The sequence below is a fragment of the Cervus elaphus genome, chromosome 5 (assembly GCF_910594005.1).
Source record: "Cervus elaphus chromosome 5, mCerEla1.1, whole genome shotgun sequence".
NCBI lineage: Eukaryota > Metazoa > Chordata > Mammalia > Artiodactyla > Cervidae > Cervus > Cervus elaphus.
Window position 1 is genome coordinate 83,976,968 of NC_057819.1, and position 26,899 is coordinate 84,003,866.

Here is a 26,899-nt window from a genome sequence, read left to right on the forward strand (position 1 = left end):
TGTGTCAGTGAGAACTCAATGATGATAATTATTATTTTATTATTACCAGGCTCCCTAATGTATTGGGCTGGCCTTGGTAAAAAATGTAATGAGATGACTTTGAGAAGTCACAATTTGCCAGGGCATCTGAGTGATGAATATCCAAGAAATCAGGTAAAATTGTTAACCTGAGAAAATGGGGACAGAACAGGTTATCAGCTGCCCACATGGAAGATGAAAAGAGAATCCACAAGTGCAGGAAGTGCCAGAAAAACAACAACAAGAAAAAATAGAAATAGTCTGAGGTCAGATGAATGGGAGGAAGAAATTTAGAGGCGAGATATCAGAACAAAAGGAAGAACCATATATAAACCACATTTATTTCTTAGTCAGCAATAGGGCCCTAACAGGCGATGAGAGTGAAAAGTGAAAGTCACTCAGTCTTGTCTGACTCTTTGAGACCCCCTGGACTATACAGTCCATGGAATTCTCCAGGCCTGAATACTGGAATGGGTAGCCTTTCCCTTCTGCAGGGGATCTTCCCAGCCCAGGAGTCAAACCAGGGTCTCCTGCATTGCAGACAGATTCTTTACCAACTGAGCTATTATAAGGACAAGCTAATAGAGATTGCCTGGAGAGGGGAATGAGATGAGGAGCTGCCAGGAGCCAGCTTGCAAGAAAGATAGAGCCAGGTACTGATTAGACCGAGAGACCAGTGGGACCCACGTTTCCTTTGGAGTGGTATCAACTTTTCAACACAACCAATTATGGAGGACCCAGACAGTGAAAGGCAAAGGGGAAAAACAGTCCTTGGAAGGTAATAAATCAGTTCTGTCCAGAGTGAGGAACCTGAGCCAGTCAAAACAGCTTTGGTCTCATCATGATTACAGTGTTAGCATTTAGTCAGTTTATAACTCACTATCTAGAAATTTCCTTTTCCCACATCTGTTACTCTAGTTTTCTTCTTAGTTCTCCTAGAAAAACAAAAACAAGAGCTAATAATCCCCATTTGAGAACAAAGAGATTAAGTAAGATTTAAGTAAAGTCATAGGGGTAGAAAGCATTTTATAGACTTATAAGTACACTACAAATGTGAAATGCTATTATTTTTCAGGGAAGTAGATTCAAGTGTCACTCAGAGAGGGAGTGTGTTAGAGCCCCATGACTGAGGTGAGCAGTTCTAAAGCTGAAGACAGTGGGGGGTTGTAAAAACCACAGAGAGACGGGAGTAAAACCTTTGCTAATTATAGACCTTCTGAGCCCCACTCCAATACTCACCCCCCCAAACTCACCTCTGTCCCTTCTCTCAACAGCTTTGAGAGAGAAAGTGCTTGGTATTATTTACATTCAACTAAGTTTGTGAACTGAAGTTGCAAGGAAAAAGACAGTGAGTACTTAACCACTGTATTAAGTTAATTAACAAATATCTAGACACAGGTAATTCAGAAAGAAGTGCTGAGAGTAAAGCGTAAATAATCATCGCTCCTAGTTTCATTTGTACCAGAGAAAGAAGAATTTCTGAACAGAAGGGTAGCAAAGTTTATGGGGAAATACCCATATTTTCAGTATATTTTCATATATTCAGTAGTGGGCTGAAAGGAGGGCAGTCATAGCGATGGTTAGATAGGAGGGTCTTGTCGGGGCTTTTGGTGCTAAGTTAGCCTGAAGCTGCAAAGCCACAGAAATATATCAGGAAAGATGTGTGACTTTGTCTATAAGATTCAATATAAATTTCACATATTCTTTAATTCAGCAAGTATTTGTTGAGTATTTATACAGATGGTACTATCTGTCCTCATGGAACTTATATTCTGGAGGGTGAGGCAGAAAATGAAATAATACATAAACAAATATTTAAATAAATTTTCAGGGAATGATAAATTCTATGAAGATAATTAATTTGGGAAAGGGGATGGAGAATAATCGTGTACTCACAGCATATTTGTTTCCTCTACACTCAGCACAGGAAGGCACATTCTGCTTCTATACTCCCTCCCTTGTTTTCATGTGTGACGCACACCATTGCCTGATTTTATTTACTTACTTAACTTTGGCTGCACTGGGTCTTCCTTGCTTGGGCCTCTCGTTGAGGTGACTTCTCTCTTGCAGAGCATCAGGCTCTAGGGCGCTCAGGCTTCAGTAGTTGTAACACCAGGCTTAGAAGCTCTGCAGCATGTGGGATCTTCTCTGCCCAGGGGTCAAACCGTGCCCCCTTCATTGGCAGCTGAATTCTTAACCACTGGACCACCAGGGAAGTCATTGCCTGGTTCAAAATGCTACTTTTATCTTGACACTTTTCTACTCCAAAACCTTCAGTGACTTCCTATTGCCTTTTTTAAGAAACTAAGTTTAAAATAGTGTATCTATTTATAGCTGAATCTTCTTTATTGATTAATATTATTTTTTCTCCTAGGCCTTACTAAAGACATGTGGTATCCTTTTAATGTTATTATTAACCTCAGCAACCTTACAGGAAAGAAGGTAATAAATAGTAAACTACATTTATGACACTCCAAATCACCAAATGCCAGCAAATGAATGGCCTGGGAAGTCAGTTGAGATCAACTCCTTCATTTCACAGGTGAGAAAACAAGCAAATAAATTGCTCACACCTGGATGCCCAGCCAAGTGAGGCCCTGTTAGAACTAGAACTCAGCCCTTCTTTTTATTTTATTTATTTCTTTTTGGCTGTGTCGGATCTTCGTTGCAGCATCCAGGCAACAAGCGAATAAACCCATGTCCCTTGCTTTAGAAGGCAGATTCTTAACCAGGGAAGTCCTGAACCCACCTCTTCTGATTCCCACTTTCCTTTCCATTACACTACATCATACATACAAACATACATTTCTACATGCTCTGATCAGAGCACACATGCTATATTGTGTCTCCTCTGTTTATATGGGCTTCCCTTGTGGCTCAGATGGTGAAAAATCTGCCTGCAATATGGGAGACCTGGGTTTTTACTCCGTGTCCACATTTTCATGTATGGTCATTAAGCTAGGTTCTTGTCATCTGGGAGAGCTACGTGGCATTCTATCATATCCATATAGGCTATGGTCCTTAAAGAATCATTTTGAGTTGCCCCCCTAAAAGAAAATTAGCCTATACTAATACTTTGTATAAACTGTTTTTAATAATATAATATCTGTAGCTTCTTCACAAATTAAGTTTTAAAAAAAATCATGTATTCTTAATCTGATTTACTTATTTTTTTTTCTAAAAGTGGGAATGCTGATTTTGTGTTTTTTCTAAGTGCCATTTGTATTTAAGTTTTTTACAGTATATAAAAAGGTCAAAGTGTAAATATATACAAAGTACAAAATTGTTTTGCATTGAAAAGTATCAAACTTATTTACTAAGGATTCAAAATGTGTACATATTTACGTTCCTGATTATTCTTTGTAATTCATCTCTTTGATCATGGTATTCTGCTTTTGAATATACAAAAAAGGGTTTTGGAACATATTATCCTTCTGCACCTTCCATCTGGAAAAGAGAAAGAAAGAGTCTTACAAAGGTGAATACCTCCAAAGTTCATTCAGTACTTCTCAAAATGTCTCCAGATTTACGTCTTTGGGAAAATTAAGCTGACTGATAAGCTAATGACCATTTTGTGGTGTTGCAGTATCCTATTTTTCTTGAAAGTCATTACTGTAAGAAAACACAAATTTTAAGAATTTCTAGTCCATATTTAAATTGGGTATTGAATGGGCTGCTTTTCATCCAGTGAAAACCTTAAAGAGCAACACACTCATAAATTGAGCTTTTTAATTATTGTTGTTTTTATAGTTCTCTCATTTCAATATTTGAAAATCACTAGTCACAGATGCTGCATAGTTGGCCATGACTGAGTGATTAAAACTTTACATTCATAGATGCTATGGAGTAGGTAGCTAGGAGTAGGTAAGAGCTGAAGACTAGAAAGAACTCTTGGGTAGCATTGCTTGCCCAACTTGTCTTGTTGTTCTTTGGTTGTGTGTTTTTTTTTTTTTTTTTAATAATTTCTGGCTGCGTTGGGTCTTTCTTGAAGCATGCAGGCTTTCTCTAGCTGTAGTGCACAGGCTTCTCTATTTCCAGCATGTGGGCTTAGTTGCCCCGCATGTGAGGTCTTAGTTTCCCTGACCAGGAATCAAACCTGCATCCCCTGCATTGCAAGGCAGATTCTCAACCACTGGACCACCAGGGAAGTCCCCCAAATTGTTAATAATAACTATCATTCACTGAGCCCTTACTCTAATTGACATTGTGCTGAACATTATGACTATATTATATCAAAAGCTATGGTTTTTCCAATGGTCATGTATGAATGTGAGAGTTGGACCATAAAGAAGGCTGAGTGCCAAAGAACTGATGCTTTCAAACTGTGGTGCTGGAGAAGATTCTTGGGAGTCCCTTGAATTGCAAGGAGATCAAACCAGTGAGTCCTAAAGGAAATTAGTCCTGAATATTCATTGGAAGGACTGATGCTGACGCTGAAGCTCCAATACTTTGGCCACCTGATTTGAAACACCGCTTCTTTGGAAAAGACCCTGAGGATGGGAAAGATCGAAGGCAGGAAGAGAAGGGGATGATAGAGGAGAAGATGGTTGGATGCATCACCGACTCTGTGGACATGAATTTGAGCAAACTCCAGAGATAATGAAGGACAGGGAAGCCTGGCATGCTGCAGTCCATGGGGTTGCAAAGAGTCAGACAGGACTGAGCGACTGAATAGCAACATTTCTGTGTAACATATTATCCTGAAACTTAGCTGTTTAAAACTGCCACCAGGGCTTCCCTGGTGGTCCAGTGGTTAAGAGTCCATCTTGCAATGCTGGGGATACTGGTTCGGTCCCTGGACTGGGAAGATCCCACATGCCTCAAGGCAACTAAGCCTGTGCAGCGCAGCTACTGAGCCGATAATTAGGAAGAGAATAGGCGTCTTTGCTGAAAAGCAATATTTAAATGGTAGTGTATTTAAGTTACCTATTTGGGCAAACCAAATTATCTTTAAACTTTAGGTAACTAATAGAGATGTTGCTACCTGAAAGTGAGATTCAGCCATAACAAAATCCTTAGATACATAAGTAACTTTGGAACAGACAATAAATTTTGGGGAGAGTGTTAGTGAAAGGCTATGGTACCTTGAAGAAACTGTTAATATAACCATCACAATTTTTGATATGCTGCAGGTGAAGCCTTGCAAAAAATGAGGTAACTGTTATTGAAAACTGGAGGGAAGGCAATCCTTAATATATAGTGCAAAAAGTTAAGTAACACTGTTGCCTGCAGTAACCAAAATGCAGAAAATGTGACTAAGGAACTGGGTGGTCTAGCCAAGGAGATCTGCAAGCAAAGGTTTCCTTTTGTTGCTTATAGTAAATGTGAGAGCAGAGAGGTAAACTAAAGGACAAAGTGTTAACAGTTTAAACAAAAGGCAAACAGAATTTGATGTTTTTGAGAATTCTCAGCCTCTCTCAACAGTGTGTGTTCAGTCACTAAATTGTGTCCAACTCTTTGCGACCCTATAAACTGCAGCACATCAGGCTTCCCTGTCCTTCACTATCTCTCAGAGTTTGCTCAAACTCATGTCCATTGAGTTGGTGATGCTATCTAACCATCTCACCCTCTGCTGCCCCCTTCTCATTTTGCCTTCAATCTTTCCCAGAATCAGGGTATTTTCCAATGAGTCGGCTCTTCTCATCAAGTGGTCAAAGTACTGGAGCTTCAGCTTCAGCATCAATCCTTCCAAGGAATATTCAGGACTGATTTCTTTTAGGATTGACTGGTTTGATCTCTTAGCAGTCCAAAGGACTTTCAAGAGTTCTCTATCACCACAGTTTGAAAACATCAATTCTTCAGCACTTAGCCTTCTTTATGGCCCAACTCTCACATCCATACATGACTACTGGAAAAACCATAGCTTTGACTATATGGACCTTTGCCAGTAAAGTGATGTCTTTGCTTTTTAATATGCTGTCTAGGTTTGCCATAGTTTTCCTTCCAAGGAGCAAGCGTCTTTTAATTTCATATGGTAAACAATGCTAAAATTAAGATGTACCTTCTGAGCTACAAATCCAGGGCATTGTTAGTAAAACATGGTCTTAAGACAAAGCAAAGAGTGTGATTGTAAAATCTTTTCCTAAACTCTCAGAAAGATTGAAGGCTGTGCATCAGAATACTGCTTGGTCCTCTAAGAAGATTAAAGGTGTCTCACACAGTCTCTCAGTAAAATGATTAAGGACCTAGGAAGTATTAAGGGCATTGTCTGTCAGTCATCTCATCAGAAGCCCAAGGTAGAGAATAACTTATCTGAAAGATATTTGTAGGTGTGACTTTTATCTAATGGAGTGGGCCCTAATAACATTCATGTAAGACTCATAGCATTTAAAAAATAAATACTTATGCAGAAACATTGCCACCGTGGGCTGAAAGGGATATAGAAAGCAAAGTGAGAAGAACCCTTTGGACCCTCAAAGTTCCACTGGCAAGAAGTAGGCTGAGAAAACTTCTCAGCAGTAAACATGGGCTATCTTTCATTATAAAAGTGTGTGTCGGGGGATGACTCAGGGGTCAGAACCAAGACTCCAGAACATGGATCTGAGAGCCAGGGAGAATTACTCCCAGGTTTTGAGACTCAATTAAGGTTTGTTCAACATTTGTTCAGCTGGATTTCAGAACGATAATGGGCCAGTGACTCCTATGTGCCTGCCATCTTCCCTCTCTGTGAATAGGATTGTCGGTAACGGTTACCCTGTTACACCTGACTCACTGCTGTGCGTTGGGTATATGGAGGAGCGCATAAGTTGTCATTTAGTTTCACGGGGGGAGAGGAACTATATTCAAGGAGCTATATTTAAGGAACTACACTCAAGGAGCCTCAAGGAGTGATGAGGAGATGTTAGATTTCAAGCTGACACTATGATGACATGAGACTTTTGATGACTTGGGGAGGAAGTGAGTGTATTTTGCATGTGGGAGGAACATGAATCACGGGACCGGAGGATGGACTGTGGTAGCCAGCCTCCAAGGTAGCTCTCAATTATCCTTGCCTCCTGGTATTCACACCCTTGTGTAGCCCCTCCCCCAAACACACACACACTCTATCACAGTTGGTCTATGTGAGCAACATCATGTGCCAGAAATGATGTATGTTACTTCTGAGATTAGGTTATTAAAAAGACTTCAGCTTCCATCCTGGTCTCTCTCTCTCTCCATCTCCATCCCTTGGATAACTCCCTATTGGAGAAGCAAGCTGCCACGTTGTATATAGCTCTAAGGAGAAGGCCACCTGAAAGAATACTCAAGCCTCTGGCCAACGGCCAGCTAGAAGCTATGTCCTGCCAACAACCATGTGAGTCAACTAGGAAATCAATCCTCCAGCCGTACGCTAGCCTTGAGATGACTGCAGCTCCAGCCAGTATCTTGACTGCAACCTCATGAGAGACCATGAGCCAGAACCACCTGGTTAAGTCCCTCTCAGATTATTAAACTTCAGGAACTGGGCAAGATAACGAAATGTTTGTTGTTTTAAGCTGTGAAGTTTCAAGGTAATTTATTATGCAGCAGAGGATAACAAACACACCAGCCCAAGAGCCAGGACTTCCCAGCACAAACCGAGACCACCAAGGGAGGGGCTGTCCATCTGCAGTTGGAGTCACCAAGAAAGATGCAGACACTGCCTGAAGCACAAGGAGAAGGAAAGACCTGCTCTCTCCACGGCCCCTACGTCTCACCTCTGCCTCCATTGGCCAAACCAAACCACAAGGAAATCGATAAGGGAGCCTGAAAAGTGTCATTTGCAAGCAGCAACCTCTTGCAATACAGAACAGGGCAGAGGAAGAAAAGGAAATTAATCTGAAAACAAATAGGCGAATTTCCAGCACAGCCAAGGACCTTTTTCACGTGGAATTCTCAATACACTCTTCAGAAACATGACCTCAAACAGTTTGGGAAATAATGGCCTAAATGGGTCTTCCCCAAATCTCTGCAAGCTCAAATCTTAGACAGCAATTATTATCCACTTTATTTGATTTGCTTATTTATTTTTGGCTGCACTGGGTCTTCATTGCTGTGTGACGGCTTTCTCTAGTTATGGCAAGCAGGGGTTGATCTCTGGTTGCAGTGGTTGGGGTTAGTGTGGTGGTTTCTCTTGTTGCAGAGCACAGGCTCTAGGGCGTGTAGGCTTCAGTGGTTGTGGCTTAATTGGGGTTTAGTTTCTTCTCCACATGTGGAATCTTCCCGGACCAGGGATCAAACCTGTGTTTTAACCATTGAACCACCAGGTAAGCCCTTATCCACTTGAATGCAGAGTCTTTCTCTGCTAACCTTTTGTTCCTTATTACCTGGGGTAGCTTCATCTCCTTTCAATTCTGCAACATTTAATCTATACCCATTTTAGGTATTTTCAAACACAACTTATAATTATTTAGTGCATGTCTTATTGTCTGAGATTAATAAGCTTCTTGAGGATCAGATCTGTTTCTAATATACTCTTGCATCTTGCCCCAACATCATAACACGTAGTACAGAAGAACCTTGCTCATAGTAAATATCAGTAGGTATTAAGTGAATGAATAAGTGAATGTCAAAGTCAGTGGTAGAAATGGTATAAAAGCGTTACCTTCTTCTGTATTACTAGCAATATTAAATCCCTCTTGGTTCTTAGAACCAAGACATTCTAGAATAATCTTCCTATTTTCTTGGCTGGTTACATCCTTTGAACTCCTTTGAGCCCTTTCTTGGGTGAAGAGAACAATAATATTGCAAACCGGTTTGTAGCTTGCCAGGAATAATTATCCTGTGAGACCAAAGTCCTGCCTGGAACCTTTTAACAGAAGGAGCAGGTTCAGTAAACTGCACTTGTTTCCTCTCTCAACTTTGAGAGAAATCATCTGCTCAGTAAGAAAAGCGTGCTCAGCATTTTGCAAAAGTGATTTCCTCTACTTCCCTGTTTCCTTGCCGATGCCTTAATAGAGGGAATAAATGTGAAACAGAAAGCATGTTTTCAGATAAACTCCTTTTAATTAGTTCAGGCCTCTTCACTTCCTGCCTGGATTACCACCATGCCCCCCACAAGTCTCTTGGCATCTTCTTTCTAAAAACAAATCTAGCTCGGCACTCTCATGTTTAAAGTTTTCAATCATTATTAGTTCTCTTCTGGACTAAATCCAAACTCTTCATGATTTGGCCTTGGGGGTTCTTTTTTTAGCCAAATCTTTTCTTACCAGCACCAGGCTTTCCAGTCTTCCCCTGCGCCTTCTGTCTTTCTCTATCCCCTCTCACCTGCATTTCTAGTTCAACCCACTCATCCTTTAAGATTTACTTTCAACTGTCCCTGCTGGAGGTTTCTCCTGAGCCCCTCATGGTAGATTAGCATACTTTACAGACCTCTTTGAGCTTCCCAGGTGGCTCAGTGGTAAAGGATCCACCTGCCAAGCAGTAGACGCAGGTTCGATCCCTGGGTCAGGAAGATCTCTTGGAGCAGGAAATGGCAACCCACTCCAGTATTCTTGCCTGGAAAATTCCATGCACGGAGGAGCCTGCAGACTACAGTTCATGTAGGTCACAAAAGAGTTGGACCCAACTTAATGACTAAACAACACAGACCTCTTTGGCCTTAGGCAATTTGCTCTTTAAACCTCAGCATCACAATCTAGGGATCCCTGGAGCAGGAAATGGCAACCCACTCCAGTATCCTTGCCTGGAAAATCTCATGGACAGAGGCACCTGGTGGGCTGCAGTCCATGGGGCCACAAAGAGTCGGGCATTACTGAGTGACTAACACTTACTTATCCCAACCTAGAAAACTGGAATAATATATCAGTAGTGTGTACTTACCTCAGAAGCTTGTGGCAAGGATTATATAGATAATTAATGCAAAACTAATGTGACAAAATGACAAAATGTGGTCCACTGGAGAAGGGAGTGGGAAACCACTGCAGTATTCTTGCCTGGAGAACCCCATGAACACTATGAAAGGGAAAATGATAGGACCCTGAAAGATGAACTCCCCAGGTCGGTAGGTGCCCAACATGCTACTGGAGATCCTTGGAGAAATAACTCCAGAAAGAATGAAGAGACAGAGACAAAGCAAAAACAACACCCAGTTGTGGATGTGACTGGTGATGGAAACAAAGTCCGATGCTGTAAAGAGCAATATTGCATAGGAACCTGGAATGTTAGGTCCATGAATCAAGGCAAACTGGAAGTGGTCAAATAGGAGATGACAAGAGTGAATGTCGACATTTTAGGAATCAGCGAACTAAAATGGGCTGTAATGGGTGAATTTTACTCAGATGACCATTATATCTACTACTGTGGGCAAGAATCCCTTAGAAGAAATGGAGTAGCCATCATAGTCAACAAAAGAGTCCAAAATGTAGTACTTGGAGGCAATCTCAAAAATGATGGAATGATCTCTGTTCGTTTCCAAGGCAAATCATTCAATATCATGGTAATCCAAGTCTATGCCCCAACCAGTAATGCTGAAGAAGCTGAAGTTGAACAGTCCTATGAAGACCTACAAGACCTTCTAGAACTAACACCCAAAAAAGATGTCCTTTTCATTATATGGGACTGGAATGCAAAAGTAGGAAGTCAAGAAACACCTGGAGTAACAGGCAAATTTGGCCTTGGAGTACAGAATGAAGCAGGGCAAAACGAATAGAGTTTTACCAAGAGAACGCACTGGTCATAGCAAACACCCTCTTCCAACAACACAAGAGAGGACTCTACACATGGACATCACCAGATGGTCAATGCTGAAATCAGATTGATTATATTCTTTGCAGCCAAAGATGGAGAAGCTCTATACAGTCAGCAAAAACAAGACCGGGAGTTGACTGTGGCTCAGATCATGAACTCCTTATTGCCAAATTCAGACTTAATTTGAAGAAAGTAGGGAAAACCACTAGACCATTCAGGTATGACCTAAATCAAATCACTATGATTATACAGTGGAAGTGAGAAATAGATTCAAGGGATTAGCTCTGATAGACAGAGTGCCTGATGAACTATGGATGGAAGTTTGTGACATTGTACGGGAGGCAGGGATCAATACCATCCCCAAGAAAAAGAAATGCAAAAAAGCAAAATGGCTGTCTGAGGAGGCCTTACAAACAGCTGTGAAAAGAAGGGAAGCAAAAAGCAAAGGAGAAAAGGAAGGATTTGAATGCAGAGTTCCAAAGGATAGCAAGGAGAGAAAAGAAAGCCTTCCTCAGTGATCAATGCAAAAAAATAGAGGAAAACAATAGAATGGGGAAGACTAGAGATCTCTTCAAGAGAATTGGAGATACCAAGGGAACATTTCATGCAAAAATGGGTTCAATAAAGGACAGAAACACTTTGGATCTAACAGAAGCAGAAGATATTAAGAGGTGGCAAGAATACACAGAAGAACTACACGAAAAAGATGTAAATGAGCCAGATAATCACGATGGTGTGATCACTCACCTAGAGCCAGACATCCTTTATGCGAAATCAAGTGGGCCTTAGGCAGCATCAATATGAACAAAGCCTGTGGAGGTGATGGAATACCAGTTGAGCTATTTCCAATCCTAAAAGATGATGCTGTGAAAGTGCTGCACTCAATATGTCAGCAAATTTGGAAAACTCAGCAGTGGCCACAGGACTGGAAAAGGTCAGTTTTCATTCCAACCCCAAAGAAAGGCAATGCCAAAGAATGCTCAAACTATCGCACAATTGCACTCATCTCACACGCTAGTAAAGCAGTGCTCAAAATTCTCCAAGCTAGGCTTCAACAGTATGTGAACTGTGAACTTCCTGATGTTCAAGCTGGTTTTAGAAAAGGCAGAGGAACCAGAGATCAAATTACCAACATCCATTGGATCATATAAAAAGGAAGAGAGTTCCAGAAAAGAGTCTACTTCTGCTTTATTGACTATGCCAAAGCCTTTGACTGTGTGGGTCACAACAAACTGTGGAAAATTCTTTAAGAGATGGGAATACCTGACCACCTGACCTGCCTCCTGAGAAATATGTATGCAGGTCAGGAAGCAACAGTTAGAACTGGACATGGAACAACAGACGTGTTCCAAATAGGGGAAGGAGTACGTCAAGGCCATATATTGTCACCCTGCTTATTTAACTTATATGCAGAGTACATCATGCAAAACGCTGGGCTGGATGAAGAACAAGCTGGAATGAAGATTGCTGGGAGAAATATCAATAACCTCAGATATGCAGATGATACCACCCGTATGGCAGAAAGTGAAAAAGAACTAAAGAGTCTCGTGATGAAAGTGAAAGAGGAGAATGAAAAAGTTGGCTTAAAACTCAACATTCAGAAAACTAAGATCATGGCATCTGGTGCCATCACTTCGTGCCAAATAGATGGGGAAACAGTGGAAACAGTGACAGACCTTATTTTTGTTTTGGGCTCCAAAATCACTGCAGATGGTGACTGCAGCCATGAAATTAAAAGACACTTGCTCCTTGGAAGAGAAGTTATGACCAACCTAGATGGCGTATTAAAAAGCAGAGACATTACTTTGCCAACAAAGGTCTGTCTAGTCAAGGCTTTGGTTTTTCCAGCAGTCATGTATGGATGTGAGAGTTGGACTATGAAGAAAGCTGAGTGCTGAAGAATTGATGCTTTTGAACTGTGGTGTTGGAGAAGACTCTTGAGAGTCCCTTGGACTGCATGGAAATCCAACCAGTCCATCCTAAAGGAAATCAGTTCTGAATATTCATTGGAAGGAGTGATATTGAAGCTGTGACTCCAATACTTTTGCCACCTAATGTGAAGAACTGACTCATTGGAAAAGACCCTGATGCTGGGAAAGATTGAAGGCAAGAGGAGAAGGGGACGACAGAAGATGAGATGGTTGGATGGCATCACTGACTCAATGGACATGAATTTAAGTAAATTCCGGGAATTGGTGATAGACAGGGAGGCCTGGCAGGCTGAAGTCCATGGGGTCTCAGAGTCAGACACAACTGAGCGACTGAACTGAACTGAATGCAAAATACTTACCACAGTACCTGACATATATTAAGTATTGCATATTAGGTGATTAATCATACCAGTTATTTAATCTGATCTATTTCATGAGGTTTGAGGAAACAGACATCCAGAGGAGTCAAAGACTATCTCAAGTGGAATAAAGATCCGGGAGCGGCATATCTGATTTGCTTACGAAGGCTTACAAGTCTCATTTCAAAGTAAGGAAATTAGAGGGAACTGACTTCAAATTTAATATTAAAATAAAACATTTATCCAGAAATAGACGAGGTTGAGAGAATGTTCGGTTCAGTTCAGTTCAGTCACTCAGTCGGGTCTGACTCTTTGCAACCCCATGAACCACAGCACACCAGGCCTCCCTGTCCATCACCAACACCTGGAGTCCACCCAAACCCATGTCCATTGAGTCGGTGATGCCATCCAACCATCTCATCCTCTGTCGTCCCCTTCAGGGCAACTTTCAAGATAATTCAGGATATTTGAGACCTGGAACTAATAAGTGTTCTTATTGTCTCAACTTGCTAATTTACTATTGTTGTTCAGTTGCTCAGTCCTGTGGACTCTTTGTGACTCCATGGACAGCAGCACGCCAGGCTTCCCTGTCCTTCACTATCTCCTGGAGGTTGCGCAAACTCTTGTCCCTTGAGTCAGTGATGCCATCCAACTGTCTCATCCTCTGTTGCCCCCTTCTCGTCCTGCCCTCAATCTTTCCCAACATCAAGGTCTTTTCCCATGGGTTGGTTCTTCGCATCAGGTGACCTGAGTATTCGAGCTTCAGTTTCAGCATCAGTTCTTCCAATGTATACTCAGGGTTGATTTCTTTTAGGATTGTCTGGTTTGATCTCCTTGCAGTCCAAGGGTATCTGTTTATTTCTATCTTCAACTAAGTAGTGTCTGTGCATTCACTAAATAAAATAGTTTGTGATGCCTCAGCGTTTTGTTTTCTATTGAATTAAGTACAACATTAAACCATTAACATGACCTTAAGAAAATCAATATTGTCCCCAGGCTGAAGACCGTTCATTCCACAGCTTAACTGGTCCTTAGCTTTAGCTTTTGACTGTAAACTTGTATTGTCCACCACACTAGCACTAGCTATATGTGGCTATAAGGCACTTGAAATGCAACTAGACTAAACTGAAATGTGCTATAAATGAAAATATAATACATAAAGATTTTAATGTTTTGATTGAAAAACAATATCTCAATGATAAATTTTTATGTTGACTACATGTGAAATAGTATTATTTATGTTATATTAGGGTAAATAGAGTGTGTGCATGTTAAGTCGCTTTAGTCATGTCCTACTCCTTGCAACCCTATAGACTGTAGCCCGCCAGGTTCCTCTGTCCATGGGATTCTCCACTGGAGAAGGTTGCCATGCTCTCCTCCAGGGGATCTTCCCAACCCAGGGACTGAACCTGGGTCTCCTGTGACTGCTGCATTGAAGGCGAACTCTTTCCTGCTGAGCCGTCGGGGAAACCCAAATATAGTACAAAAGTAAAATTAATTTCACTTATTTCTTTTTTTCTCTTTGAATGTGGCTACGAAAAACATTTAATTACTTCTTTAGCTCTTATTATTGCTACTGCTTGAGACCCTGGCTTTTTTCAGAACCAGGAGGGGAGCACTATCCTAAGGACAAACAATGCCCTTTCCCGGACTTTCTCAGCCTCAGGTGATGTGACTTTCACCCTTCCTGGAGGCTTGGCATCTCCATTTTCTCACTCAGGATGGAGCCCATAAAAGGATGAAGAAGTTAAAGAACAGTTTTAAATTGTAGATCATTGAATCCACAATTCAGAGTAGAAGACAACCCAAGGCACCTCTAGATTCATCCTGAGATTTCTGGTTGGCTCTGCTCTTTTACTTGAATTACCTCTTGTCATCACAACAGTAAAATGTAGGTGCTATTATGACATAGTAATACATTTTACAAATGAGTAAATAGAAGTGAGGGGACTAGCAAGCATTTTGTGGAGTTTTGATACTACTTTGTTCAACTGTCTAAATGCCATATCTAGCAAGATTATGAATGAGTTCCTTGTATATCCTGTACCTTATCCTTTCATGACCTGACTGACATTCTAGATGCCAAGTATGTGTAGTAAAATGTATTATGGTATGACTTCAACCATGTAGGGAATATATATATATGCATGTATATATATATATATATATATATATATATATATATATATATACTCCCTATATATACACATTTGACAGTTAATTGTGAATGGTGATGTGCTCATGGCATTTACAGGGGGAGGAGGTAGCATGTGCATTTAAAATGTTTTCACCTTTACACTTTCCTGTGTCTTCCAAACTTTTGGCAATGTACACATACTGTTTTTATTTCTTATTCTTTACATCACACAAAATGCCATTTTAAGAGAATGTGGATGGCTATGATATATTGCTCTTTTATCTCCTCCCCAAGATCTCAAGATGTTTCCATTCCTCTCACTGTTGGTGTCTCTTTCTTCCACTTTGCTTCTCCTTTCTTTCTCTCTCAATTTTTCTTTACTTTTTTACCTCTTCCTTCCATTCTTGGCCACCCCCTATCCCTGTCTTTAGGGGAAGATTGATACTCAAATGAAATGCCAGTCAAAATATTACTTCCCATCAGGTGGGTTTCAGGCAGATCCTGTCTGCCTCTGGAGTCCTAAGGAGGGTGCTCAAGTTGGGGGCAGGACAGTGGAGGGCGAGACTTCTAAAAAGATTGGTTTTAGATAAAATAAATGATGGGGGAGAACTTTTCAGAGTGACAAAAGCAGTGGGAGCAAGGGCCTGAGGATTCTCTCTGGGAAAGAGAGATGAGCAGAGGGTCTCTTACCTTGTTGGGTCTGGAGATTGCAGTCTCCCAGTGCAGGAACTTAGTTAGAAAGGATGTGAACTTTAGTTGATTTGAGCTCCTGGATTGAATTAGTCCTGGTTGCATAATTGACTTTGATATGTGGCCTTTGGATCTGAATTGGGTTTAATAAGATTTAACTGCTTCAAAGGGCTTTATAAGAATTCATTTTATCCTTCAAATCTGATTTCAAATGCTACCTACTTTGAGCCGCCTTCTCTGACTTTGGTGCTCCTCCAGCACTCCTATTGTGCCAGTTGATACATACCTTATTCAAGCAATTACCTACATTGTATTTTATCTTATCCTGTGGGAAATGGTTCCTTTGTTGCCTTGCTTCAGGAATCTTTAGTTCAGTTCAGTCAGTTCAGTTGCTCAGTCCTGTCCAACTCTTTGCAACCCCATGGACTGCAGCACATCAGGCTTCCCTGTCCTTCCCCATTTCCCAGAGCTTGCTCAGTGATGCCATTCAACCATCTCATCCTCTGTCGTACCCTTCTCCTCCTACCTTCAATCTTTCCCAGCATCAAGGTCTTTTCTAATGAGTCAGTTCTTTGCATCATGTGGCCAAAGTATTTAGGGTTATGCATATATCTCATTCATATTTGTATCCCAGGCCTAGCACAGACCAGGAACACATTCATATGAGTAGTAGGTGCTCAATAATGATTTTTTAAAGTATATTAACGGCTAAGATTTAGCAAGCACTGTGGCAAACCCTATGTCTGCAATGTTTCATCCACCAGACACTTTAGGAGGAAAGCTACTTTTATTATCCCTGTTTTACAATGAGAAAATTGAAAGCAGGAGAAATTAATTTGATCTAAAGTCAAATTTGATCCAAGATCAACTAGTAAGTGGCAGAACTTCTCCTGTAGGTATTTGGCTTCAAGATCTGGGCTCTTCACTACCATATATGAATCAATACAGGAGGAAGGCTTTTCAATCTGTGGCTGAATAAGGAACATAGAAGAATCCACCATCATTTTACAGAGGCACCTAAGATGAAAAATTATGGTAAAGTCCTAACTCGATGATGTCTCCAATTTTTTGAATCACCTTTACTTCTTCCTCCCTCCCTTCTTACCCCTTTCCTTCCTTTCCCCTCACCCCTCTCTTTCCTTTCCATCTCTCTCCCCTTCTCTCCCTTCTAAAACTTAGGAAAAGTGTCTTGAGTTCCTTCGTTGAAGTATGATCCAATCAAGAACTGAAATGTTTTGTGGGAACGGGAACGAACGTTTAATTTGGCTCCTACTTCTTTCCATTCAGTCGCAAATTCACAAATATCAAGCACCTACTGTGTGCTAGGAACCTTTTTTAGCCACTGGAGATACAGCGGAAAAGCAAAGTGTGTGCCGGTTCTCACGGCGATGACTGTCAGTGGGCATTTTACAAACACTGGGTCCCTTACTCCTCACAATAACCACATGAGGTAATGATGACAACAGTAACAGATAGTCTAAGCAATGTTTATCTGTGCCGGGCACGGGGCTTACCTACATGTTTTCTTTGTATTAACTCATTTACCACAACAACCGGTGAGGGAGACGGTATGTCCTCCTCATTTCACAGATGAGTAAACTGGGACGCAGGTAAGTGATCTGCTCCAAGTTCGAACCCAGGCAGTGTAACTCTAACTCCCCGGCTGTGAACCACAAGGCTATATTGTTTCCTGTATGTTTCTTTCTTAATACCCCGACTTTCGAGTGGCCGGGTCCGGTCTCAGAGCATCTGACGCCCGAGGCCAGGGGTTTGTACTGCACCCCAACGGCCTCGAGGAATAAGTGAGAATGGCTTGGAATTTTTGCAGTACTTTTCTCTTCCAAAGAATTCAAACTGATTTCAACGTAATTCTCAGATCTGTGATGTGAACCCTCTGGTACTGTCAATTGCCCGGCAAGGAGAGAGAGAGAGGGCCGGGGCCCGGGTCACCGCACGCTGGCCGGGGCACCCAGCAGATGGCGCTGTCTCGGTGGCCACAAGCCGGCTGCCCCGTCCCCCGGGGCTGAGCGCCTCCGCTGAAAGCTTCCCGGCCCTCCCTCACTCCCTTCTCTCTCCCCCTCCCCACGGAGCCTGGGCCCACGTGACCTCCAGGCGGCCAATGGGCGAGCAGAGAGGGCGAGCTGGTCCCTGTGGCCGCCATTAAAGCGAAGGGAAAACCCGTGAATTCGGATTAAAGGGGGAAAAACACCGCCCGCTGGGCCCACAAAATGGGGGAGACTACGGCGTCCCGGCAGTGAGGCCGCAGGAGAGCGGGCGTTAGGCCGGTCTGGCTCAGGGACGACACGAAGACACAGCCAGAGAATGGTCTGAGCCCGCAGACGCCGCCACCAACCTCCGCCACTGAGGAGACTCTGGGCTTAAGGACATCGCCGCCGCCGGGCCGGGGGCCTGGGCTTCTCCGGGTTCTCGCCCTTCCCGCCCCTCTGCGGGCGCCTCTCCGCCCCGGGAGCACCCTCTGGGGCTCGGGCTCTGCCCTCTCGGACTCGGTTTTCATTATTTATTCTGTAATTTATTATTTTTTCTGGTGGCAGGGGCACACATCCCCTCCGTCCCCCAAAGAGGGACGAGCGTCCGCGGGCTCCGCGGCGGCCGCAGCCCGGCCGGCGGGGCGAGCGCGGCGCGGCCCTCCCGCCTCCGGCCCTCGGCCCCGGGCGGCTGGGTGCCGGCCGGGCGGCGGGGGCTGCTCGCGGCGGCGGGGGGGTGGGTGGGGAGGGCGGGCGGCCCGGCGGCCTCCTCTTCCACCGCCCCCCCAACCACCACCCCCCCGCCCTCCCCGGTGTCTGTTTCTCTCTCTGGTCGGAGGCGGCGGTAATGGCGGATGGTGGGTTGTGGCGCCGGCGGCGGCTGCTGTGAGGGACGATGAGTTCCTCCTTCGTGCCGAACGGGGCCAGCCTGGAAGATTGTCACTGTAACCTCTTCTGCCTGGTGAGTGCCGGGCGGGGGCCGCGGCGGGCGGGCGGTGGGGGAGGGGCTCGAGGTGCGCCCTTGGGCCGTGGGGGAGGGGGTCCGGGTCGGATCCAGATGCCCGAGTCCCCGGGCGAGGCCCGGCCCGAGCCGGCGCCGCGGGAGCCCCGCACCGGCCCGGAGCCGCCGTCCTCGCCTGCCGTCCCGGGCTGCCGGAGGAGCGTCGGCCTTTTCTCCCGTTTCCGACACTTTTCTCACCCGCAGTCCTGTCTCCCAACTTGGGCTCCTTTCCTGGCAGGACAGCAGCATTTTCCTCTTGTGTTGCTGGCTTAACTATTGCTGGCCTCCTTACTGACCGTGTATCCCTTTTCTGCCACTTTCTATTATTGCCCATTCGCCCACTGCCTGGCTCTGCTCCTCTGTTTTCCCCCAATAAACGGGACCCCGGAACTTAGCCGTCCTTTAATTTTACGTTTTTTTTTTTTTTAATCAAGATGAGTCAAACTGTAGGGGGCTCGTTTGTTCCTTGGGTGACTTCAGACTCTTAAAAAAAAACAGTGAATGCCATTCCGTAGTTTTTTTTTTAAACTTTGAAAACAGTTTGCTGTTTTGACAGTCTCTAGCCGACCTGCTTTTATTAGAACATTGGGTTTGTGAGAGTGGAGCGAACTTATGAAAGAGATCCTATGGTTCTGGACTAAATATTTTTATACAGAAGGCTGCTCCTCCTCTTATTGAAAAGTAAGGGGAAACTGCTTCTACGGATGGCAGTTGTGTTGGTTGGCCCCGGTCTGGGAATAAAGACTTTGAAAAGTACCAACTGTTGCAAATATTCAGTCTGCAGTTGGATAGGAGCTTAGCGTCATCAATGATTTGAAGTTTCGGTAACTTTCTTTTTTTCATTTTCCCTGTCCTATGAGAAATATTAAGAGAGTGTGTGATAGGTAAGTGAGTTGAGTGGGCGGAGCACAACTAGTTGGCAAGTGTAAACTGCCAGTCATGTATCAGCAGTTTCATTTTTGGCACCTTAAGCTTGCACTTTTAAGTTAGATTAAAGAATTACTGAATTCACGCTGATAATTTCTTTTACGATACTAAATTGAGATCTTTAATGCCCTTCCCCCTTATAAAATGTTTCTTGTACAATATCCATTAATCAGCATCTCTTCAGATATAGTAGACAAACAGCAGGTTTTACATTTCTGTCTTCTCCAACTCAGTCTATTTTTGGTACTTTTAGGATCAGGTTCTTTGAAGATAAGACTAGCAAATCTGACGGTTCTTTGTGAGCAGCTATTTGACTTTTCCTTAAAGGGATGTGTAAAGATTTAACAAGAATGTTTTCAATTGTAGTTGAGATTTCTTTTCGTTAGAGCTGTGACTTCTATAAACATGGAATGATGAATCTTTAAAAGTTAATTTTGTAGCAAGTTTGACACCAAGAAACAAATGTAACCAGTAAGAACAGAACTTAGGACTGAGAACGAATTGTCTACTCTGTGCAGTATTAAAGTCTGTGTTTATATTTAACATTATTAAAGTTTTTTCATTTATCCTTGGGACTCATTTATTGACTTGTATTCAGTGACATGTCAGTATTATATGTTTTCATTGTCTTTGTTCTTTTCCTTTAATTTTTGGTTGTTGAATTATCAGAATAAGCTTTTTTTCCCCTTTCTTTTTTGGTCAGTCTGTTTTCAGTATCCCAAGGGTATGTTGAAAAATTGTAATGTCTTAATGAAATAGGGGAATTTAATAGTGAGGACTTTTGATTTTGAGTGAATATGCAATAATAAAAAAAATCATCCTTTCTTTTCCTCAGGCTGACTTGACGGGAATTAAATGGAAACGATACGTGTGGCAAGGCCCGACTTCTGCCCCCATTCTGTTTCCGGTGACGGAGGAAGACCCCATTTTGAGCAGTTTTAGTCGCTGCCTTAAGGCAGATGTACTTGGTGTTTGGCGGCGTGATCAGAGACCTGGAAGAAGAGAATTGTGGATATTTTGGTGGGGTGAAGACCCCAATTTTGCTGACCTTATTCACCATGACTTATCAGGTGAAAGCAGCTTATCATTTCTAACTTAAAGATACAGCAGTGTTGTATATTTTCCCTAAAAACATTTATATTACAAATTAAGATTTCTTTGGTGGAACATTGTTTACTGTGAAACCAGACAAAAATGCAGCTTCATGTTGTATTTCACTGCGGTTATTTTATTTTACTGAAAATGATGCATTTTTATGGCAGGTTTTTTGAGCCTCGAATAACTATTCTTTCACCTCCCAGTTTTCTCATGAATTTCTAGCAGACAGAGCCCAAGGAAAGCATGTTAGTAAATTAAATTAAATTAATTAAAATTAAGAAAAATGGAATCAGGGACCATTTCCTAACAAAGTCAAAAAATACTTTTGAAACCAAGTGTAACTCATGTTTGAGTCAGTTCTCCTATGCTCTCTTCTGTGTAAATATGCACACAGTTGTAGAAGTATCTGGAAACATTGTAACTTTCTCATTTGTTTTTTTTTCCCCCTAGGCATATAGTTATTTCAGTATTTTTATTTGTGGTTGTTACATTATTAACAAATGAAGGCATATGTTAATTTTCTTATTCTTGGAATGTGAGTCTTTTATTTTAGGTACTGTTGCATCAAAGACTGTCTTTGATATGAAACAGTGCCAACTTGTTTAGCTTTTATAGTGCGACATGTGTCATAATCTGAAAAGTTCAGGAAGTAATTTTATTATGAGCAAATTGATAAGATTACTTTTCTCTTAATTTCTTGATATTTAGAACCAAATGTTACTTTCAAAAGAGAAACTATAACTCTTCATGTAATACTGAAGCTTGTGTTTACTTTAGAGTCCATGTTAACTGAATCTTTGATGATAGGAATGTAAATGATTATTTGTTTGCTGCAATGTACCAAAGATTTCAGTAAGATGTAACATAATGATTCTTGACGAGAAAATTTGGGATTTTTGGATAACTGAAAAAGTTTCCTTATTGGAATCAAGTACTCTGGAGTTTCTGTTATTGTCTATTTGATCTATAGAACTTATTTTATTTTTGGATGTATGTAATCCAGGTGACTATCTCAGACAAGCACTTAAGACCAGTGTTTGTGCAGGAATGTGTGTGTCACATTTTTTATCTTCAAATGAACAAACCCTTCAGTCTTAATATTTATTTTTGAGAGTGGTTGCAATTCTTTTATGATCAGTGCTTTCCAGCTTTTCTAATAAGATCCTGCTGGAGAGTCTAGCCCTTAGTTTTAAGTATGTAGTGTGGTTCTAAATATATTAAATGATGAGTTTGTATATATGTATGTGTATATGATGCATGCGTATACGTCAGGGTATAATATTCCTTTACAGCATCAGCAAGGTGATGCTTTGTAATTGTCATGCCAAAAACTAAGCCTGCCAGCTTCCTTTTTCTTTCATTGGCTTTAGATATGCTTGAGTTATTTTAATCTTGACGTGATTATAAAAACCACCTTACTAAAATATTTGAAGACTGTTTCAACATTATTGATAATATAGGTAAACTATTATGCTGACTTGGAAGTTTCAGACTTGTTAATAAAGTTAGAACATCTGAACAGACCATTTCCCTCTCCCCACCCCCTCTCCCAGATTCCATGAAATACATTTTGTGGACTCAAACATAATCTTAACAGTTATGTAGTATTAGTCTTACATTAGTAGGACTAACATTTTGAAATTAAAAGCCTATTGAAGTTAATTGTGAACTGGCGTGATGTATATTAAAATACTATGTGGGTACTTTTTTTTTCTATTTTAAATAGGTTTTCTCCTGAAACTTCACAGCTATTAAATTTTTTCCTCTAGTTTGCTTGTAAGCATAATTATTTAAAATAGTGCTGCCTATACTTTAAAATATTTATTTGAACCATAATGAAAGTAATTTTGGAAGTTTAGGCTTATCAGATTTTGCTGAATGCCAATTAAGAATTTATCAGTGAAAGCAATGAAAATAGTAAAGCTAAATATATTAATGGTTATATGTAATCGTACTTTCTGTTCCAAAGTCTGTCTGGTACTATTTTAAACAGTTTGTGTAGCCAATGGTATTTTTATAATGTTTTAGCTTTTTTTTTTAACCTGTCATTTACTTGAAATGTTTTTACTTAAATCAGACATATCTTAAAGAATAATAAGGTCTTTTTAGATGGAGTATATTTGTCTCGCCCTTTTCTTTGCTCCAGGGACACCGTCTGCCTCCCTTTTGGGGTAATTAGTCTGCCGCTGTCTCTCGAGCTAACCCCTTTTTCATTTCTCCCCATCTGTGGCACTCCGTCCCTTCTTTGAAGCTCCCCTGAGAAGAGAGCAGCTGGGCAGTGGGGTGGCCTCAGCTGCTGGAGGCAGCGCTGAGTCCAAGTGGAGGTGTGGCAGCAAGGGGATGGGAACCGGAAGGGCCCAGGTGGCGACTGAGAGCTGCTTAACGCAGCTGGGCCTGCTGTTTGCGGGCAGTGTCTTTCTGTCTGCTTCAGCAGCTACCACATCTTGTTGCTGAAATATTTGTGATTGTGGCAGTAATGTTGCCGTTCTTGGTGAAAGAAGGCAGGAGCCATTCCTTTTTGCAGACGAGAATTCTCAGTTTTTCATATTAAGTCAGTAATAAAAGTACAAAATTGCTTTTGCTTCACCCCCTTAATTCATTTGTGTCATTCATAGTGTATTTTTTTAAAGTAACTTCTTGTTTTAAAATAGGTATAGATTTACATAAAATTTAACAGAGACAGTATAGAGTTCCCTGAGTTACCCTCACCTAGTTTCTTTTATTGTTAATATCTTCCATCAAAATTGTACATTTTTCACAGCTAATGAAACAATACTGATATATTGGTATTACCTAAAATCAATAGTTTCTTTGGTTATCCTTTATTTAATGTCGTTTTTAAATCCTATGATCTCATCAAGGATAGCATATTACATTTAGTTGTCATGTTTCCTTTGACTGTTCTAGACTGTGACAGTTTCTCAGACTTGCTTTATTTTTAATGATCTTGATAGTTCTGAAGAGTCTGGTCAGGTTCCATAGTGCATTTTTAATTTCTGCCTGCCTCTTACATGTAGCACATGTTTGGGTCACCTTCTTTCAAGTTTTGCTAATGTGTAGAAATAGAATGTAAACTAGTTTTACTGCTAATTGGTAAAAGTCTTTCACAGCAAGCCAAATCTGATTTGATATATACTTTAACCCTCAGCTTGAGGTTATTGTTGTCACTATTGGCTTTTAGTTTTTCCCTTGAAACAAAAATAAAAACAACTACCCCCTCTCTGAGGTTTGTATCTTAAAAAAATTATAGTAGCTAGAATGTGATGAGACTCTGAGAAAACTGATACCCTGAGAATTGAAAAAACAGAATCAGTCAGGGCTAAAAATATTTCTTTTTCCTGGCTCCTGTGGTATTTATGCTGGATTTTAGTGATATATTCAAATACTTTTATTATAACAATTTCATTGTAAATACTGTCAAACAGGTCATTGTTTAGTCTTAGAATTTAATTGTGGATGCTTTTACTGAGGGATATTAATTACAGTGGAATTTAACCGTGACAGCTTTAACAAGATTGACAAATAGATAAATAGCAGCCAAGTAAAGCAGTCTAGTGTTAGTCAACTAAAAATTTATTTTATGCCCCAGGTAGCCTGAAGAGAGTTAATTCATTTCTGTCTTCTGTTGCATAATTTACTTGTGATCCAATTTTTTATGTTTGCTAGGGACAACATTTATGTCTTCTAGGGACAACATTGCCATGCTTTTCTGTGTACTATCAAGCAAGAAAAGTGTATTTTTTTAAATCTTCAAATCAAAGATAAACATAAGAGGCTGCTTTTAAACAATGTTTTTCAGGTTTTGCTGATCAATAATGCTGCCAATTTAAGGCTCTCGGCAATTTGTTGAAAGAACAGCTTATGAATGGGCAATTATTATTCAAGACAGGTGCTAAACTAGACACTTAAACATTTCTCTTTATTTTTTCAAGAAATACATAGCATTTTCAACGGTGATCAATTTTGACCCATTTATTATTTTTTAGTATATGCTGCATTTTAGTAGCTTAGCAGACTTACTTAGGTAGATTCCTTTTTTACTGGCTTACCACTATGAGGATATGTAAAGATGTCAGTTTTGAGAAAATTGAGTACAAATACTTAGGTATATCAAAAATTTTTTTTGTTTTTATTTTTTTCCCCCTACTCATAAATAATTATTTTGATGACCTGTCACATCCTTTTGTATCACTATAATCTGTATCCTCAAAAAATTATGGAAATCAAATTTAGCATTGAACTTACTCATTGTTCAAATATTTTGTAAAAATTTTTCAAGTAACAATAACGGTTAAGAGTGCTAATGCTAAGGGTAACAGAAAAGTACTAGAAACACAGAATTGAAACTGTTTTCTCTGGGGATACAGATAGAAGAGGAGGGAAACATTTATTTAAATACATTAAGCAGACTTTCTCCATTAGGCTGTGGTTAATTAAGTTCAAAAGAGTCAAGATTTGCCTTGTGTTCCCCTCCCACCCTTTTCTGTTATGCTGGTGTTGAGATACAAGGACTTATTTTAATTAATGTAAGGGGTGTATGCCACTGTGTCTTTGGTGGCTTGGTTGTACCATTTTGTTTTTTATGTCTATGAATATAAGATGTGGAGAAGTACTTTTATTATGGTTACTATAATATCAAGATAGAAACTTGACTTAGTAGGCTTCTTTCTAAGTCACCCCCCCCCCCCCCCCCAAAAAAAAAAACCTTCCGACTTTTCACTGAATGTTATTAGGAATTATTCTTATTTCCTCAGCAGTGAAAAATCAAATTGTTATTTAGTGTAATGGTTGCTTAGTTACCTACCGTATAGGTGAAGATGTGCTTAAGAGATTTGTTGGCCTTAGAAAATCCTCTAACAGGTGATCAGATAGATCATTGTTTTATGCATAACTCCCATTTAGTGTTAATGAGCATTGTGGGCATTTGAGGGTTTAATGTAAAATGAGGATTAAGTTCACCTGAGTTTTTCTAGACACAATTAGAGCAATGAGAGAGAAATGCTTGAATATTAATACTGATTAATTTTCTAAGCTATATTTAGTTTTCTTAAACTATTTAACTACATACAGGTTTAACTGAAATAGATTTTTAAAAATAAAATCTTAATATGTGAAAATTTATAAAAATTATTACAGCTTTTACTGTTTTAAAGATTTTTAACTTTTGGGTAAGAAGGTGAATTCAGTCTCAAGTTTTGAGTGAATAATTTTCTGATAGTTGAAGTTTATAGTGACTGTAGATGTTTGAAATGAAATGGTATCTATGTTTTGGTTCTTTGTTGCTTTAAAACTTAGAAGTAGTTTGAGAAAAGATTTTGGTAGGGGCTTCTTGTGTATGACTCCATTGCACTTCCTTAGAAGGTAAGGATTTTTGAGGTAAAAGGCTATAAAAAGTACACTAGATAGTTTATAAAGAAGTGAAGAATTCCAGCATAATTCTTTTGAAATTAAGAATATGTGTACTTTTAGTAATCATAAATCACATAATTGTAGGTAAAACTTTCAATGTAACTTTCATTTTGAAATGATAGAAGCTGATTAAACTAAGCAGATTGGGAAAGGTTTGATTCCCCCCCCCCCCCAACAACTCACAGATATGCTTGTGATCTAGACTTTTTAAATAAAGTGAAGCCACTGTGTGCCACTTCCCTTTTCTTCTAGCCTCCTGTTTTCTTTAATAAAGTGAAATTTGTGAAATTTTGGCTTTAATTGGAAGTAGATAAGGATGTCTATAATAAATACAGCCGAGTATGAAGAACTTTCTCTGTTTATTATTAATGATTTAAAAATTACCTCAACTCTCAAATATGGTCATTTTATAAAGCTTTTCTCATTTTTAAAAAGCTTTATCTTTTGGAAAAACCAGTTGATTTGAAAGACTGACTATAATTTAGGAAACATTTTAATGAGCAACATAAAATCGACATTAACTTTTGTAGTGGCACAAATTTCTAGTGAAGTTAAAGTCCACTGTTACTGTGCTTATTGTGCTTTTGAGTTAATGTTTATTCTACTCATTTGTTGTGTAAGTTATGAATGTTTGCCATCTGTCACTCTTAATATGTGTCTCTGCTTTTATTCTAAAGCATCATGGTTTATTATTTTTC

General features: G+C 40.5%; 1 protein-coding gene across 2 annotated transcripts in view; it reads left to right on the forward strand.

The window, feature by feature from the left end:
• Positions 1-18,515: 18,515 nt before the first annotated feature.
• The window catches only part of MED13 (mediator complex subunit 13), a 94,593-nt gene continuing 86,209 nt past the window's right edge, over positions 18,516-26,899 (forward strand). The window contains exons 1-2 of one of the 2 annotated variants that reach the window (XM_043902881.1): positions 18,516-18,728; positions 20,530-20,764. In XM_043902881.1, coding sequence (XP_043758816.1) covers positions 18,663-18,728; positions 20,530-20,764 — 301 coding nt within the window. In that variant the 5' untranslated portion in view covers positions 18,516-18,662. Of the gene's footprint in view, positions 18,729-20,529; positions 20,765-26,899 lie in introns of those variants that run through there. The other variant, XM_043902883.1, reaches the window with a different exon arrangement.